Source organism: Telmatherina bonti (genome assembly GCF_933228915.1).
Source record: "Telmatherina bonti genome assembly, chromosome: 2".
Taxonomy (NCBI): Eukaryota; Metazoa; Chordata; class Actinopteri; order Atheriniformes; family Telmatherinidae; genus Telmatherina; species Telmatherina bonti.
In genome coordinates this window covers 21,338,437-21,351,300 of record NC_136620.1, presented here as the reverse complement: position 1 = coordinate 21,351,300, position 12,864 = coordinate 21,338,437, and the positions used below count along the sequence as shown (strand labels likewise).

The 12,864-nt window shown below is 37.5% G+C and overlaps 2 protein-coding genes across 2 annotated transcripts; both read left to right on the top strand.

Annotated features, from left to right (window-relative positions):
- Positions 1-4,470: 4,470 nt before the first annotated feature.
- Positions 4,471-7,222, top strand: LOC306768472 (DNA polymerase III PolC-type-like; the record flags this gene model as incomplete). Its single annotated transcript, XM_079256849.1, has 2 exons — positions 4,471-4,522; positions 6,684-7,222. 2 exons carry the CDS (start codon positions 4,471-4,473, stop codon positions 7,220-7,222), a joined length of 591 nt encoding a protein of 196 aa, XP_079112975.1.
- Positions 7,223-10,010: 2,788 nt separating this feature from the next.
- Positions 10,011-12,864, top strand: plex9.2 (PML-like exon 9.2; the record flags this gene model as incomplete). The annotated part of the gene is made up of 3 exons (XM_079256836.1): positions 10,011-10,089; positions 11,053-11,521; positions 12,825-12,864. 3 exons carry the CDS (start codon positions 10,011-10,013, stop codon positions 12,862-12,864), a joined length of 588 nt encoding a protein of 195 aa, XP_079112962.1.

Genomic DNA, 12,864 nt, shown 5'->3' with positions numbered 1-12,864 from the left:
CCCCACCCTGTCGGGTGTCACAAAACCTTGACATGAGGTGTTGAATGTCAGTCCCAAGTGTTTTGTATCTGCCTTTTCCTGCAAATGTTTGTTTTCCCTTCTGTTATACTAAGAGACAAACAGTGTTATTGCATCAGGACTTGAATTTTTTTAATATATAAATATATATATATGTTAATGCTGTATTATAGGTGTTGTTGATATCCACAACTTATGTTGTTGATATATTGTTTTGGGTTTGTTTGTTTGTTTGTGGGTGGGATCAGATGAAAGCCATTTGTCTTTCCTGTCTGTGTGGTTGCGTGAATGAATGAATTATTTCCTTCACCATATCACCTACCGCTCCATGCATGTGTAACCCCTCCTACACACTAGCATTTCCTCTTAAATGTTTTTTTATATGAGAATAAACTTATGTCAGCAGCAGTCGAGTGACACTAAGTGACATTTAATAAAGGGGATTTCTCATCTATTGCACTCGTGTACACACTTAAAAGCCGTCCATGAGCCGTACAGAATACTCTCCTCTTCGTCTCCTTATTCACAACAACTGTAGCTCCTCTGTCTTCTCTCGCAGATCTGACTGTGAAACGTAGCATTTACTCTGCCTGTTAACCTGACAAAAAGAAAAGCGTAGCAACTAACCCACACCGTTCATGTGTTTCTACATATTCTTACTCTCTGTCTATGTGTGTACAGCGTCTGAACGAGCCATGTAACATTCATGGGCCTCTATTCCATAACCCGACATTAACTATATCTACTGTACTCATGTCTTTCGAGCAAGCTTTTGCAGCCCCTTGTCCTCCATTTCACCAACACAGCCATTATGTATCAACTTCTCCGTGAGGCTTGAAGTCTCAGTGATGACTGTGCAGATCTGTTTTAATGCAGGCGTGGAGATTTTCAACAGCTTTTTTTGTTGTTGTTGTTTTCCCTCCCTCTCATAACATAATATAAACTACATAAAACTGTAAACCTGTTAAGAAATATTAAGTGAGTTTGTTTCTGGAAGTGAACTGAAAGAGCAAAAGTATTCCTGCTCAAATTTCTTGACACTGATATTTGATGGGATGCTGTTTGTTGTGTCTGGTATTCTGCAAAGGGGGAAAAAAAAAGGATAGAAAAAAAAAAAGAAAAAAAAAGAGAGAAAAAAGTGAATGTACCTGTCACTGGAAGGCATGCTCTGCTTTCTCTAGTTGTTTTGTTTCTCTTTTATACACAGTGTATGTACTATTTATGATCATGCTTTTGGGATGTACATTGGTAAAAAAGAATCTGTTCTAGAAGGATATATTATCCTGTATACGGTTCATTACCTACTAATAATCATGGCAACATTTTAAAAGGCCACACTTGGTCATTTTTGTGCTACAAAGCACGTCACTCTGGACACTCCGGTTGTATATGTTTAAGGTGCAATTTGTGTTATATTTCTTTCTTCTTTTTTAATGATATAAACATATCTATGGTTGTAAGAAAAAAAAAGACTTTATGGGGAAAAAATTCATCTGCTTATTAAAAAAAGTAAAATGCGGCCAAACGGAAATGAGTTGACATTTTTGCTTGACGGATTGTGAAAAGATGCTGTTTTCAGCACTGTTTACCTGTCTGAGACTCGTCTTCTGCTTGCCAATAGGAAGTTAGCTCTGTACCATTTCAATCTACGTTTAAGAGAAAATCCTTAAACTGCTTTATATAGTGGTAGCAAATGTCCCACAAAAGGACAGTATTACAGTATCAGCACCAAACAGAAGAAAGAAGAAGACTAGAGTTTGTGGATGCTTTTTGAAAAGTTTGAAGGCACACATTTGAGAAATGGAGGATCACAGTTACCTAATACAAGAAGGCAACTGTCCGAGTATCATATTCAACGAACAAGCAAATGTGTAGAAATGCACTAAAATTAGGATGGGGGGGGTAAAGCATAAGGCAAGAGTGTACAACAGAATTTATGTGCTCCTCACTTTGAATGCACAGTTGATTAAAAGCGTAGATTTCACCCAGTAAATTAAATAAATAAAGGCACACATAAAACAAGGAATAATGAGAAGTCGCATTGCTTTGTGTAAGAAAAGGACGGCACATTCCTCAGTAATAATGCAACACATCAGTAATATAACACAGATCAAGGTGCTTTGCTGCTCACTTGATTTCTGTCTGTACTTTAGACTCTTTCCAGACTTGCTGTGAGAGTCTATGGGAATAGAATCTCACATCCGGCTGATGATCAATCAACTGATGAGGCTCTCCAAAAGCAAGACAATCGAGGCAGGGCCTGTTTAGTTGTTTATTTCATGTACAGGACAGCATTGCAACAGGGTGCAGGAAATATCTTAAAAAGAAACTAAATTAGAGTAGATAAAACACACGAAAAGAAAGTAGAGGGTTAGAAATTAAGTTCTTTTGATAAATGGTGGCACGTAACGTTTTTAGTTTTTATTATAAGCAGCCGCTGAGACTTTCAGCTGGTCTGCAGTTTTCTGGGCGTTTTTTCCACATCTTACATGAGCATTAAAACTAAACGTTCCAATTCATGTTTAGTGACTCTGGAAAGACAAGTTGACTCGAGGGATCCTGAATGTATTTATTTCCTGCGCAATACCAAAGCATAAAGGAATCAAAGAGGATGCAGGGCAGGAACGAGCCAGAGAAAAACAGTGGATATTAAACTATACCTTCCAGACTTGTAACGTGACATCGCTAACAAAAATAAGAATTTGAGATGCTACCAAGGTCTTAAAAAGATCACAGACTTGTGTAATTAATTGACAGTATGTAATTAAGACTTTACATCCAACTATGCACAACTCTGCTACTTACCCATAGATTTGAGTTAGGTGTGTTGAAGCAGGGAAATTCTTAAAGCTTGTAGGACTGTGGCCCTCGAGGATGGAAGTTGACCCCCCCCCCCTGTAAAAAAAAGTTTTCCTAAGAAAGCTACTAAAATCATATAAACATACAGTTCCACCTGAGGGGTATAACTGGATTTCACTTAGTCAGTCTGTGTTGTTGGGCTTCATACTGGACAGCAGAGACTGGAATTATGTTTTCAACAAGTCATCTCCATGCCATGAATTTGTTCTGCTCGTGCATCTGCAAACCGGATGTGGGCAACTTAATTCTTGCTGTCCCAGCAGTTCATATATTCTACATACTTATAATTTTCAGTAGACAGCTAAGCCAGAGGCAATCGCTGTTATATTTTAACCAACAGCAACACACCTTGTCCCACTCCCGACATATACAACATATAGGCTACATCCCACTTGGCTACAACAATTAATCTTTGACAAAAAGAGCTGAAACGTTGTTGCTTGTCGAGAATAATTTCCACAAAATGTGTAATAATAATACATTATTCTGGTAATAAGCTAAATAAGTCTCAATGTAGAACTTTTTATGTTTTTAACCCTTTCATGCATAGTGGCCCTGTAGTGGGCACCTATTTACTTTTTTTTCTTGCATATTCATGTATGAGGAGGATATTTTTGTAAATAGACCACTTCAGTGCTTTTTATTTTTTTTACAAAACTGTGAAAAATGTTGCATTGTTTTATTATTAATTCATGCATGAAAGGGTTAATGAACTTTAAGTTTATGTATTTACTTTTCAGTGTTATTTTTAATGCCCATGCAATAAGGCTTGAAGTTCATAAAAGTGTCTCCATGGCACTTTGAATTTGACAAATGTGGATTTGATTTAGAACTTACTGCGTTTATTTTTTTCGTCATTTCTGTGCTATAAAACTCTTAATCTACAGATCAATTTATAGACCTACATATAAGTATCAGCCTTGTTTTTGTCTCATATTTGCACGACAAACTGACAGCAAGTCATTAAGAGAGTACCACCACTTATTTTGTTCCACTTAAAGCACTGTCTGACAGGATGCTAAAATGTATCATGTTTATTCATGTCATAACTGATAAGGCCCCACATTATTTTTTAATGTGCGTAACAGCTTTATAGTTACGTTAAAGAAAAATGTGCTTTCGATAGAAATATGCGTGGGAAACAGCTACAATGTTGGCTAAATTTCCGCTGTCGTGCAGTTTTCAACGTGACACCGGCTCAGAAATGAAAGTATGCGAACAGCGAGGAAAATTCCAGCTTGTCACAGAGCAGTGGTTTGTTTTTGTTCTGCAGCTACATGTTGACAAGATGAGCAGGCAGTTTCAGCGAGCTTTGGGTAAGTCATGAGGCCGATATGATGTAAAAACATAAGTTAAACACGTGTTTCTTTTCTGCTGAACTGAAAGTGGGACATAGTGGCGCGTCTGTGACGACTCACCTGTTGGTCCTCCCGGATGTGAGACAGCCTGAACTGATTCCCTCCAGCTGACTTCTGACATCTGTCTCATCATCGAACCAGACAAGGTGAGCTTTATCTGCCGGTAGATGCGGCGACCTAAACTTAGCTGTTCATTAAGTTAAAACTAAAATCAGTTTGATCTTAAATCCTGCAGATGGCTGACAACAGGATCATCGTTTTCTTTGACTTGGAGACTACTGGATTAGGTAACGTTAACCCAACATCTCTCTGCTTTTCCTTCTTGATAGAGTTCCAGTTTCCTCACTCAAACCTAAAGTGACCTTTTATTCAGCTAATTTGTAAGATTATTTGCACTTCATTAATACTTTTGATATAAAATCCACTTTAAGGAGCTCATTTAACTCAGTCTGTGACAAGTTGACATTACCAGTGAGACTATAACTGATATTCATAGTTATTATCTTTAGTATTCTGTTGCTTTTTACCCTTTATATTCTAATAGGCCAACTTTCCAAGAGCATCAATAATAGTCTGCTGTGAAGGCATTTAAAATACAAACTTAATGGATATGAAAATATGCTTAAAATGGTCTAAGTAAAATATTTTATTTGCTTCTTACAAACTCATCCCGTATTCTAAAGAATCCTAAATGCTGGAGTTTAAAGAAATACAGAGTTTGCATAAGTCCAGTGTCAGGGCTTCATCTGTGAGCAGGTAGAGATCAGCATGAAGCATTCTGATAAGGGCGCATTTAAGTTTGCCTTTATTGGTTTCTATTCTCACACACTCATGTTGAGTAAGACTATTACAACCCTAGTTTACAAACTATTCCCATCACCATCGCAATGGCTATGGTAAGAGGAAAGTTCAGAAGAAGTTGATGTTTAGTTTTTTTGTCTTTATGAATGTGTGAAATGACTCTGTAACAAAAGGCCACACCTATGAGGTCTTTGCAAACCTCAAATATGCAATCCAGTGGAAAGTATTCCTTATTTTATTTGATTATATTTTAAATTTTGCACTCACATTTTTCTCCTCAGAATTCCTAAAGCCACGTCGTCAATGCTTTCCTTCGGCACAAAGCTTTAGTTACATGATAATTATCAGTTCAAGGGTCATGTTACTTCAGAGCACAACTCATCTGAAAGATATGTTATCTGAGCATGTTGGAAACTAAAAAACAAACGTTTATATTTGCTATGGAAACCATCCTGCATGGTCTTTATAGTTTCACTTTCCTTTTCTAAGGAGCTAAGAAAACAAGTTTCCTGTCTGCACATGATGCGCTAACCCAGTACTAGCTGATGCAACGTAAGATACCTGCTGTCCCATGTTTAAATGGTGTCTTATATATTCTTTTATTCATGTCCAAGATGCTCAGTTATAGAACAAGCATAAAAACACAATTATAGTAAAAATAATAATAAAACCATGTATTTATATAACACTTTTCTAAAACAATAGTTCATTGTACCTAGCATAGCATAAGAAAATGGAAGTCATTACATAAATGTTAATAGGTTTTTTGTTAGACTCATGTTAACTAAACTTGAGTTTTCTCAAGGTAAATAACAAATCTAACACTATAACAATACAAAACAGTTCAATTTAATTTCAGCATTTCATTCAGTAAATAAATAAAATCTCAAAGTGAAAAAGCTAAAAAGGTAACAATAACAATAATAATACTAACAGTCCTAACAGCAATGACATTAAAGGGAATTATCTAGTTCTAACAAATGTACAAATTGCTAAAGATAGAGCGAGGCTGCCAAATTAGCAGCAGCGGAATATATTCATCATACAAAATCATGACTAGCCAACTACATTGAAAGTACAGATGCTGATATGCAGAAGCAGCTGTGATTGGTTCAGCTAGGTTTTCACTCCTCCAAAGTGTCACGCAAAAGGGAGAAGGAAACACATCAAGGAAATTTCAATTGCAAAAAGATTTGAAATTTGAAAATGTGTGGAAATGGAAAATGAAGTCATCTCTTTAAATAATGTAAAGGTATTTTTAATCAAATAGGAGTTGTTTTTAATTCTCATTTTAGAAATAGCATTTGAAAATACATTTACAAATCACAGTATTTAATAATGAAACAATATTTCAATTTGCAATTCATTTTTAATATTTCAATTTAAAAGGTTTAATTACAAAACACTTTGCAAATTTATCTTTTTATTGTATAAATTAATTGTTAAATTTGAAAATATATTTCGTAATCTATATGTTTATTTCACAGTTAATTAGTTCTTATGAGAATGCTGTCTTGTTTCCTCCCCTCAGTCATGCATGACAGTCCATCATTAGTGTCTCTTTCCACCGCACATTTAGGGAGCATGCCCCAGTTTGGAAACCAATGTCTTGAGCAATATGCTTACATTCAATATTTCTCATTTCAGATACCTCAGTTTGTGACATCATCCAGCTGGCGGCCGTTTGTGAGGAGCGGGTCTTTGATGTCTACACCCTGCCCCGCCAAGCCCTCACCCAGAGCGCCACCCAGGTTACAGGCTTCACAGTCAAACCCAGCGGCCTGTTTCTCCACGGGAGGCGTGTAGCCACTACCCCACTCCTTGATGTTCTCACCTCCTTCATCGACTTCCTGCGCTCCTTCCACCGCCCAGTGCTGCTGGTTGCCCACAATGCAAGGCGCTTCGATGCGCCCGTGCTCACCAGAGTGCTGCGGAATCACTTCCTCCTTCAGGAGTTCCAGCAGGTGGTTTGCGGCTTTCTGGACACTTTCCTGCTAAGCAAGGAGCTCTACAGGGGTTTACCCAGTTACTCCCAGGAGTTTATGGTCCAATACTTCCTGGGAAGATCGTACAACGCTCATAATGCTGTGGAGGATGCCAAGATGCTGCAGGAGCTGTACAAGGCATGGAGACCAAGAAAACAGGTTGTCTTGAGATGCACCTTCAGGGTAACCTATGTGTTTTAAAGGAAAAACCTCAAGACGAAACACAGTTGCTTCAGTATATTTGTCATTTTGTTTTCATCATGTGACTTCACATGGCTGCACAGGCTGAAAAATGGTTAAAAGCATTACATAAATAATAATCGACACGGTTATGGTCCGACTCATGCATTGCAAGGAAAACTGTTTCATGCTTCATTTATGCATTAATGTATCTTTCCTGTTCAGTAACATGTTAGTTGCTTATAACTTTTGTACCTTCTCATTACTGTAAACACTGTTTTCCTGTGTGAACAATTAAAGTTTTATGAACTGAAATTTGTCTGGATGTCTTGTTTGTACCAAATATGAGTGATGCATCTGCAAAAAAAAAAAAAAAAGAGCATCTTAGGGAGGCGGAGTCTCTCAGTTGTAAACATAAGAACAGGTTCAGCAATCTGAAAAAACATCTAAAAATTTTAGAAGAAGCTTTAGAAGAATGTAAAACAGGAATTTATAATTATGTTTTTACCAGTCCTTTGATATGACAAATGCCTTTAACAGAAGCAACAAAGCAGCCGTAGGATGTCTGCAGTTGGTATTTTTTTACTTTGGACTTGTGTCATTGACTGATATAGATAGGACTGTCTCCTGGAAATGTCTTTTCAACAAATTCCAAATTAGTTTTCACACATGGACAAAATTGTTGGTACCCTTCAGTCAATAAAAGAAAAATTCACCATGGTCACAGAAATATCTGGAATCTGACAAAAGTAATAATAAATAAAAATTCTGTGAAATTTAACCAGTGAAAGTCAGACATTGCTTTACAACCACGCTTCAACAGAATTATATACATAAAAAAAATAAGCTCATGAGACAGGCCTGGACAAAAGTGATGGTACCCTTAGAAAAGACTAAATAATGGTACCAAAAAGACATGTCAATCCAAGGTGTCTCCAGAAATGTAAACTAAAAGCAGTCTGGAAATTGGTACACAATACTTGATAGGTATATACGTTTGGATAGACCCTACAAAACAAGTTTCATCATATTTCTTTTCATGTGTTTTCAAAATGGGGAGGATTATTATGACTGACTTGATAAGATTAGATCAGGGGTGTCCAGCTCCAGTCCTCGAGGGCCACAATCCTCAAGGGGTTCCATGTATACCTGCTCCAACACACCTGACTCAAATAAATCCGTCATTGTGTAGAACTGGCTGTCAGATCCATTTAATGTGAGCCAGGTGTGTTGGAATGAGATCCATTACAAACCAGCAGGACAGCAGCCCTCGAGGACTGACTTCGGACACCCCTGGATTAGATAATCTGTAGGGAAAAAAAACTACTCCGAGAGCGCAGACATCCACCAAGCAGCTTATTCCCACCTGTATTGTAAAAAAAAAAAAAAACATTTTAAAAAAATGTAAGTGTCCATAGTTCACGCTAGAATACTTCCAAAATTTCATGGAATCCAAACAATACCCTTCCTCAGGAAAAATGAACAAAAATCCACCAAGTTGTAAAGTTGCTAACAAACAGGTTGATGAACATATTGTAATTTCCGCCCTATTTAATAGTCAGTCTATATTAATTTCATCTGTGTACTATTAGATTCCCAGATTCACTGACAATGAATCCACAGTAAATTTGTTACATGTTTATATCGTAATTTGTTCTTATGCAGTGATGAAAATTCAGAGTTCACCTGTTCCAGATCATAATATCCAGAATTTTGCCAGTATTCAGATGTCTTTGACATCTTGTAAAACTTGAAGGCAACTTCTCCTCTATTTTTCTGTCCAAACATCCCAAATATTTATTGTTACATTATTTATACTGAAAATGGCCAAATCTAACAATAATAAATGCTCCTTTAAAAAAAAAAAAAAAAAAAAAAAAACAAAAACAAAAAAAACAATGGATCCAGTTGATAATCCAGATCATTCCGAAAAGTTAATGGAATCTAAGTAACACCAAGATCTATTCTCAGAAAAAAGTGTTGAAAGTCAATCCATTAGATTTTCCATGAACTTGCTAACAGACAGACAGACAGATAAATGCCAGCAAAAACAACAGTGCATCTACCACATAAGCGCTGTAACTCATAGGAGCCCAGCATACAGTTTCTGGGACATTTGACATAATTTTATAGTGAAAACATCTAGCTCAAAATTCTTTAGAACACAATCTGATTATTGCCTTTTGCTTCTTAATGGACACCAGAACACGAAGGTTTACATGATATGAATGTTGACAGAACATAAATGGTAAATATGATTTAAAAAAAAACAAAAAAAAACTTTGTTACTATTTTACATTTAGGTAAAGGGGCAAATTCAGACCTTGATATGAAAAAACAGGACTTTTATACACATTCTTTTCATGGATTGGGTCTTTAAGGATTAGTAAACTGCAGCAGTACGACACAAAACCATTATGTCAATTTATCTCCTTTAGAGGCCAGCAATGCGCTTAACACGCAGGTTTCGGTTCTACTTCCTTATCAGAAGAAGAGTCTCGCATTTTAAATGTCAAAACACGAAGATATTCACAGTTATTTGGTTAGGATCATTTTTAATCATAACAACGAGCCTCTTCACATTGAGTATATTTTGTTTTAAATGTTTACACTTTCTGGTCATAGTTCTTTACGTAACGGGGTTTTAAAAAACAAGAGGGAGAATTCCAAAATATAAAGGAGAAAGAGAAGATTTCTGTGAACGCGTATGTGTTCCTGATGACTGCATGTTGCCTTTATGTGTCTGCTCTGCCAGACTTTACGTTTCGTTGTTACTAAAAAACATCAGAAAACATCAGCTCATCACGTGATGGAGAAATCAGAACCAGGAGAAACAACACGGGAAAAGCTGCAGCTGGTTTTCTTCGACTTGGAAACGACGGGACTTGGTACGGAAACTTTGTTAATGTAATATGTTTGGAAAAGTTCTATGCTAATAACCATATCCAGTACTATGGTAACGTTGTGTTTGATGTCTATCGGAACTTGGAGAGACGTCCATGTGCACGTACATCATTTGAATGAAGGAGGCAAAAAATATATACATGATGTTTCTGAAGACTAAATCCTATTTTAACAAATAGTTTAGTATTTAAATTTTTTTTTTTTTTTTAAATTCAAGTGACAGTTTGTGATTTTGTTCACAATCTTCTAATTTATGCCTTGTTTTCCTTAAAAAAAATCTATTACCTGTAACTAATTCAGATCTCTGCTGCTCGAGTCCTCACTAAAACCAGTAAAGTGGACCACATCAGTCCAGTTCTGGGGTCTTTCCACTGTCCGCCAGAGAATAGACACTAAAATTCTGCTGCTGGTCGATAAAGCTCTTATTGGTTTAGGAGAAAAGTACATCAGAGACAATCCTGTCCCATTATAAACCTTCCAGACCCCTCAGGTCATCTGGATCGGGTATTTCATCAGTTTCTAGAGTAAAAACGAGACATGGAGAAACTGCATTCAGCTTCTATGCTCCACATGTCTGGAACAAACTTCCAGAAAGTCTCAGATCAGCTGAAACACAGTGTCAGAGGTTAAAAACCCTCCAGTTCTCAGCTGCATTTCAGTTTTTATTCAAATCTATTTTTAATTTATTTCATGTCCAAATCTGCATGACTATTTAAAGTTATTTCTTTCCCCTTGCTTTCATGTTTTGATGTGAAATTATGCTTCTTATTTCTCATGTTTTATTGTCTCTGTGAAGCACTTTGAATCACCTTGTTGTTGAATTGTGCTGTATAAATAAACTTGCATTGCCTATTCATCTATGCTGGTGTGTGAAAATGATTTTGTTAGGATCAGCCCTGTAAAGACCATGAAATGATGCCTTATTTCTTCTTTCTCTTCATTCCCAGGTCAAAACTGTGAGATCGTCCAGCTGGCGGCAGTGAGTGGAGGTCACTCACTAAACCTGTACGTAGTCCCTCAGTGTCGTATCCAGCCAGGGGCAGCTAAAGTGACAGGCTTTAAGGTACACAAACGGAAACTGTACCTCCATCACCAGCTTGTCTTCACTAACTCCCTCAAAGAGGTCCTGGTCTCCTTCATCGCTTTCCTTCGAATGCTTGGACACCCACTTCTCATTGGTCATAACATTCGCTGCTTTGACTGCCCGCTGCTGGCTCGAGCACTTGATAAGCTGGACCTCAGAGCACAATTTGAGTCTTCGGTCTCAGGCTGTGTTGACACTCTACCAATGGCTCGTGAGATGTTGAAGAACAGTGACCTCCAGAGCTTTCGCCAGGAGAACCTGGTCACAGAGCTGCTGGGGTTGAACTACAAGGCCCATGATGCATTGGAGGACGTGCGGGCATTACAGACACTGTACAATTATCTTCAGCCTACGCCTGAACTGGTCCTCAAGCATACATTTTCTCTGGACAGCATGGAAAATAAACCAGCTGCCAAAACTAAAGCAGACTGTAAGCCAGCAGTGGGAAAAGTCTCTGCAAGCACTTCAGACAGACATGAAGCACTTCTACTTCCACCACCTTCATAAAGTGTTGGCTTTTGGGTACATTTTGTTGCCAGACTTTTGTAGCCTGGCTGCTTAAACAATCCCATAAACTGTATTTCACATAGTTTGCCAGGATGACACACGTGTTTAATATGTGACAATGAACCTTCAGAAGCAATTGATACTTTTTTCTCTATATATTTAATTTATTGCAAGCAAAGAATAAACATGCCAGTCAATAGTATATTTAGACATTTGCTAACAGGAGACAATGCTTTAAAGTGTCTTGACCTCTGTTTTGGGTCTGTAAAGGGGACATATAAGTCTTTTAGCAGAGCTCCGTGGGAATGTGGCCACAATGTAGTTTATTTATTATTTCCATCATTTAAATCTGTTGTGAAGAGAAACAAGTCAGACGGTTGGTTCTGATGTGGTTCTAGGAATTAATTCAGAATGGGAACACAGACTGGGACTGTGTAGATCTTAATGAACTAAGTAATGCTGTCTGTTTTTATGTCTCCTTTAGTTAGGCATCTGCCATTCCATAATAATAAGCTCTGAGTGATAAAGTGTCAAATATAATAAACAAAAGGAAGCTTTGCTTCTTAGAGGGGGACATTGCACAGCAAAAATATCTTCAAAAGCAGCTCTAAAAGGAGCTCAAACTTGCCGAACGTAGTTACAAGGACGAGGTTGAGAGCATACTAAGGGCAGCCAGTTCTCGTCCTGCTTGGGAGAAGGTGAAATCCACGATGGGGATGCATCCAAAGAAATGTCATGTCTCCCTTCATGGAAAGTCTGTTTAGATGCTTTCCAGTGAATTGAAAGGTTTTGAGTTTTAGTGATTAATTGTCAGTTGTTTAAAACATCGTCTCTTTTCAGAACAAGGTGACAAAAGAGCAGGAACTTCTTTTTGGGGAGTTGAGGGGAGGAGAAGTCCTGGCCCTGATGGCATTGTCCAGCTGGCAGATATGTTTAATTCTAATTTTTTAATGTCCCTCCAGCTTCATCAGGTTTCCACACACTGAAAAAATTCCATCACTGTCCTCTCACATCTGCAACTCCCAAATCTCCAAATGACTTTAGATCCGTTCCACTTACTTGTGTATGAAATCATTTGAATAAAAATACCAACGAGTCACTGTGGACCTGTGTCTTGACCCATTGCAGTTTGCTTACAGGTCAGGCGCAGGTGTTGAGCATGCAGTAG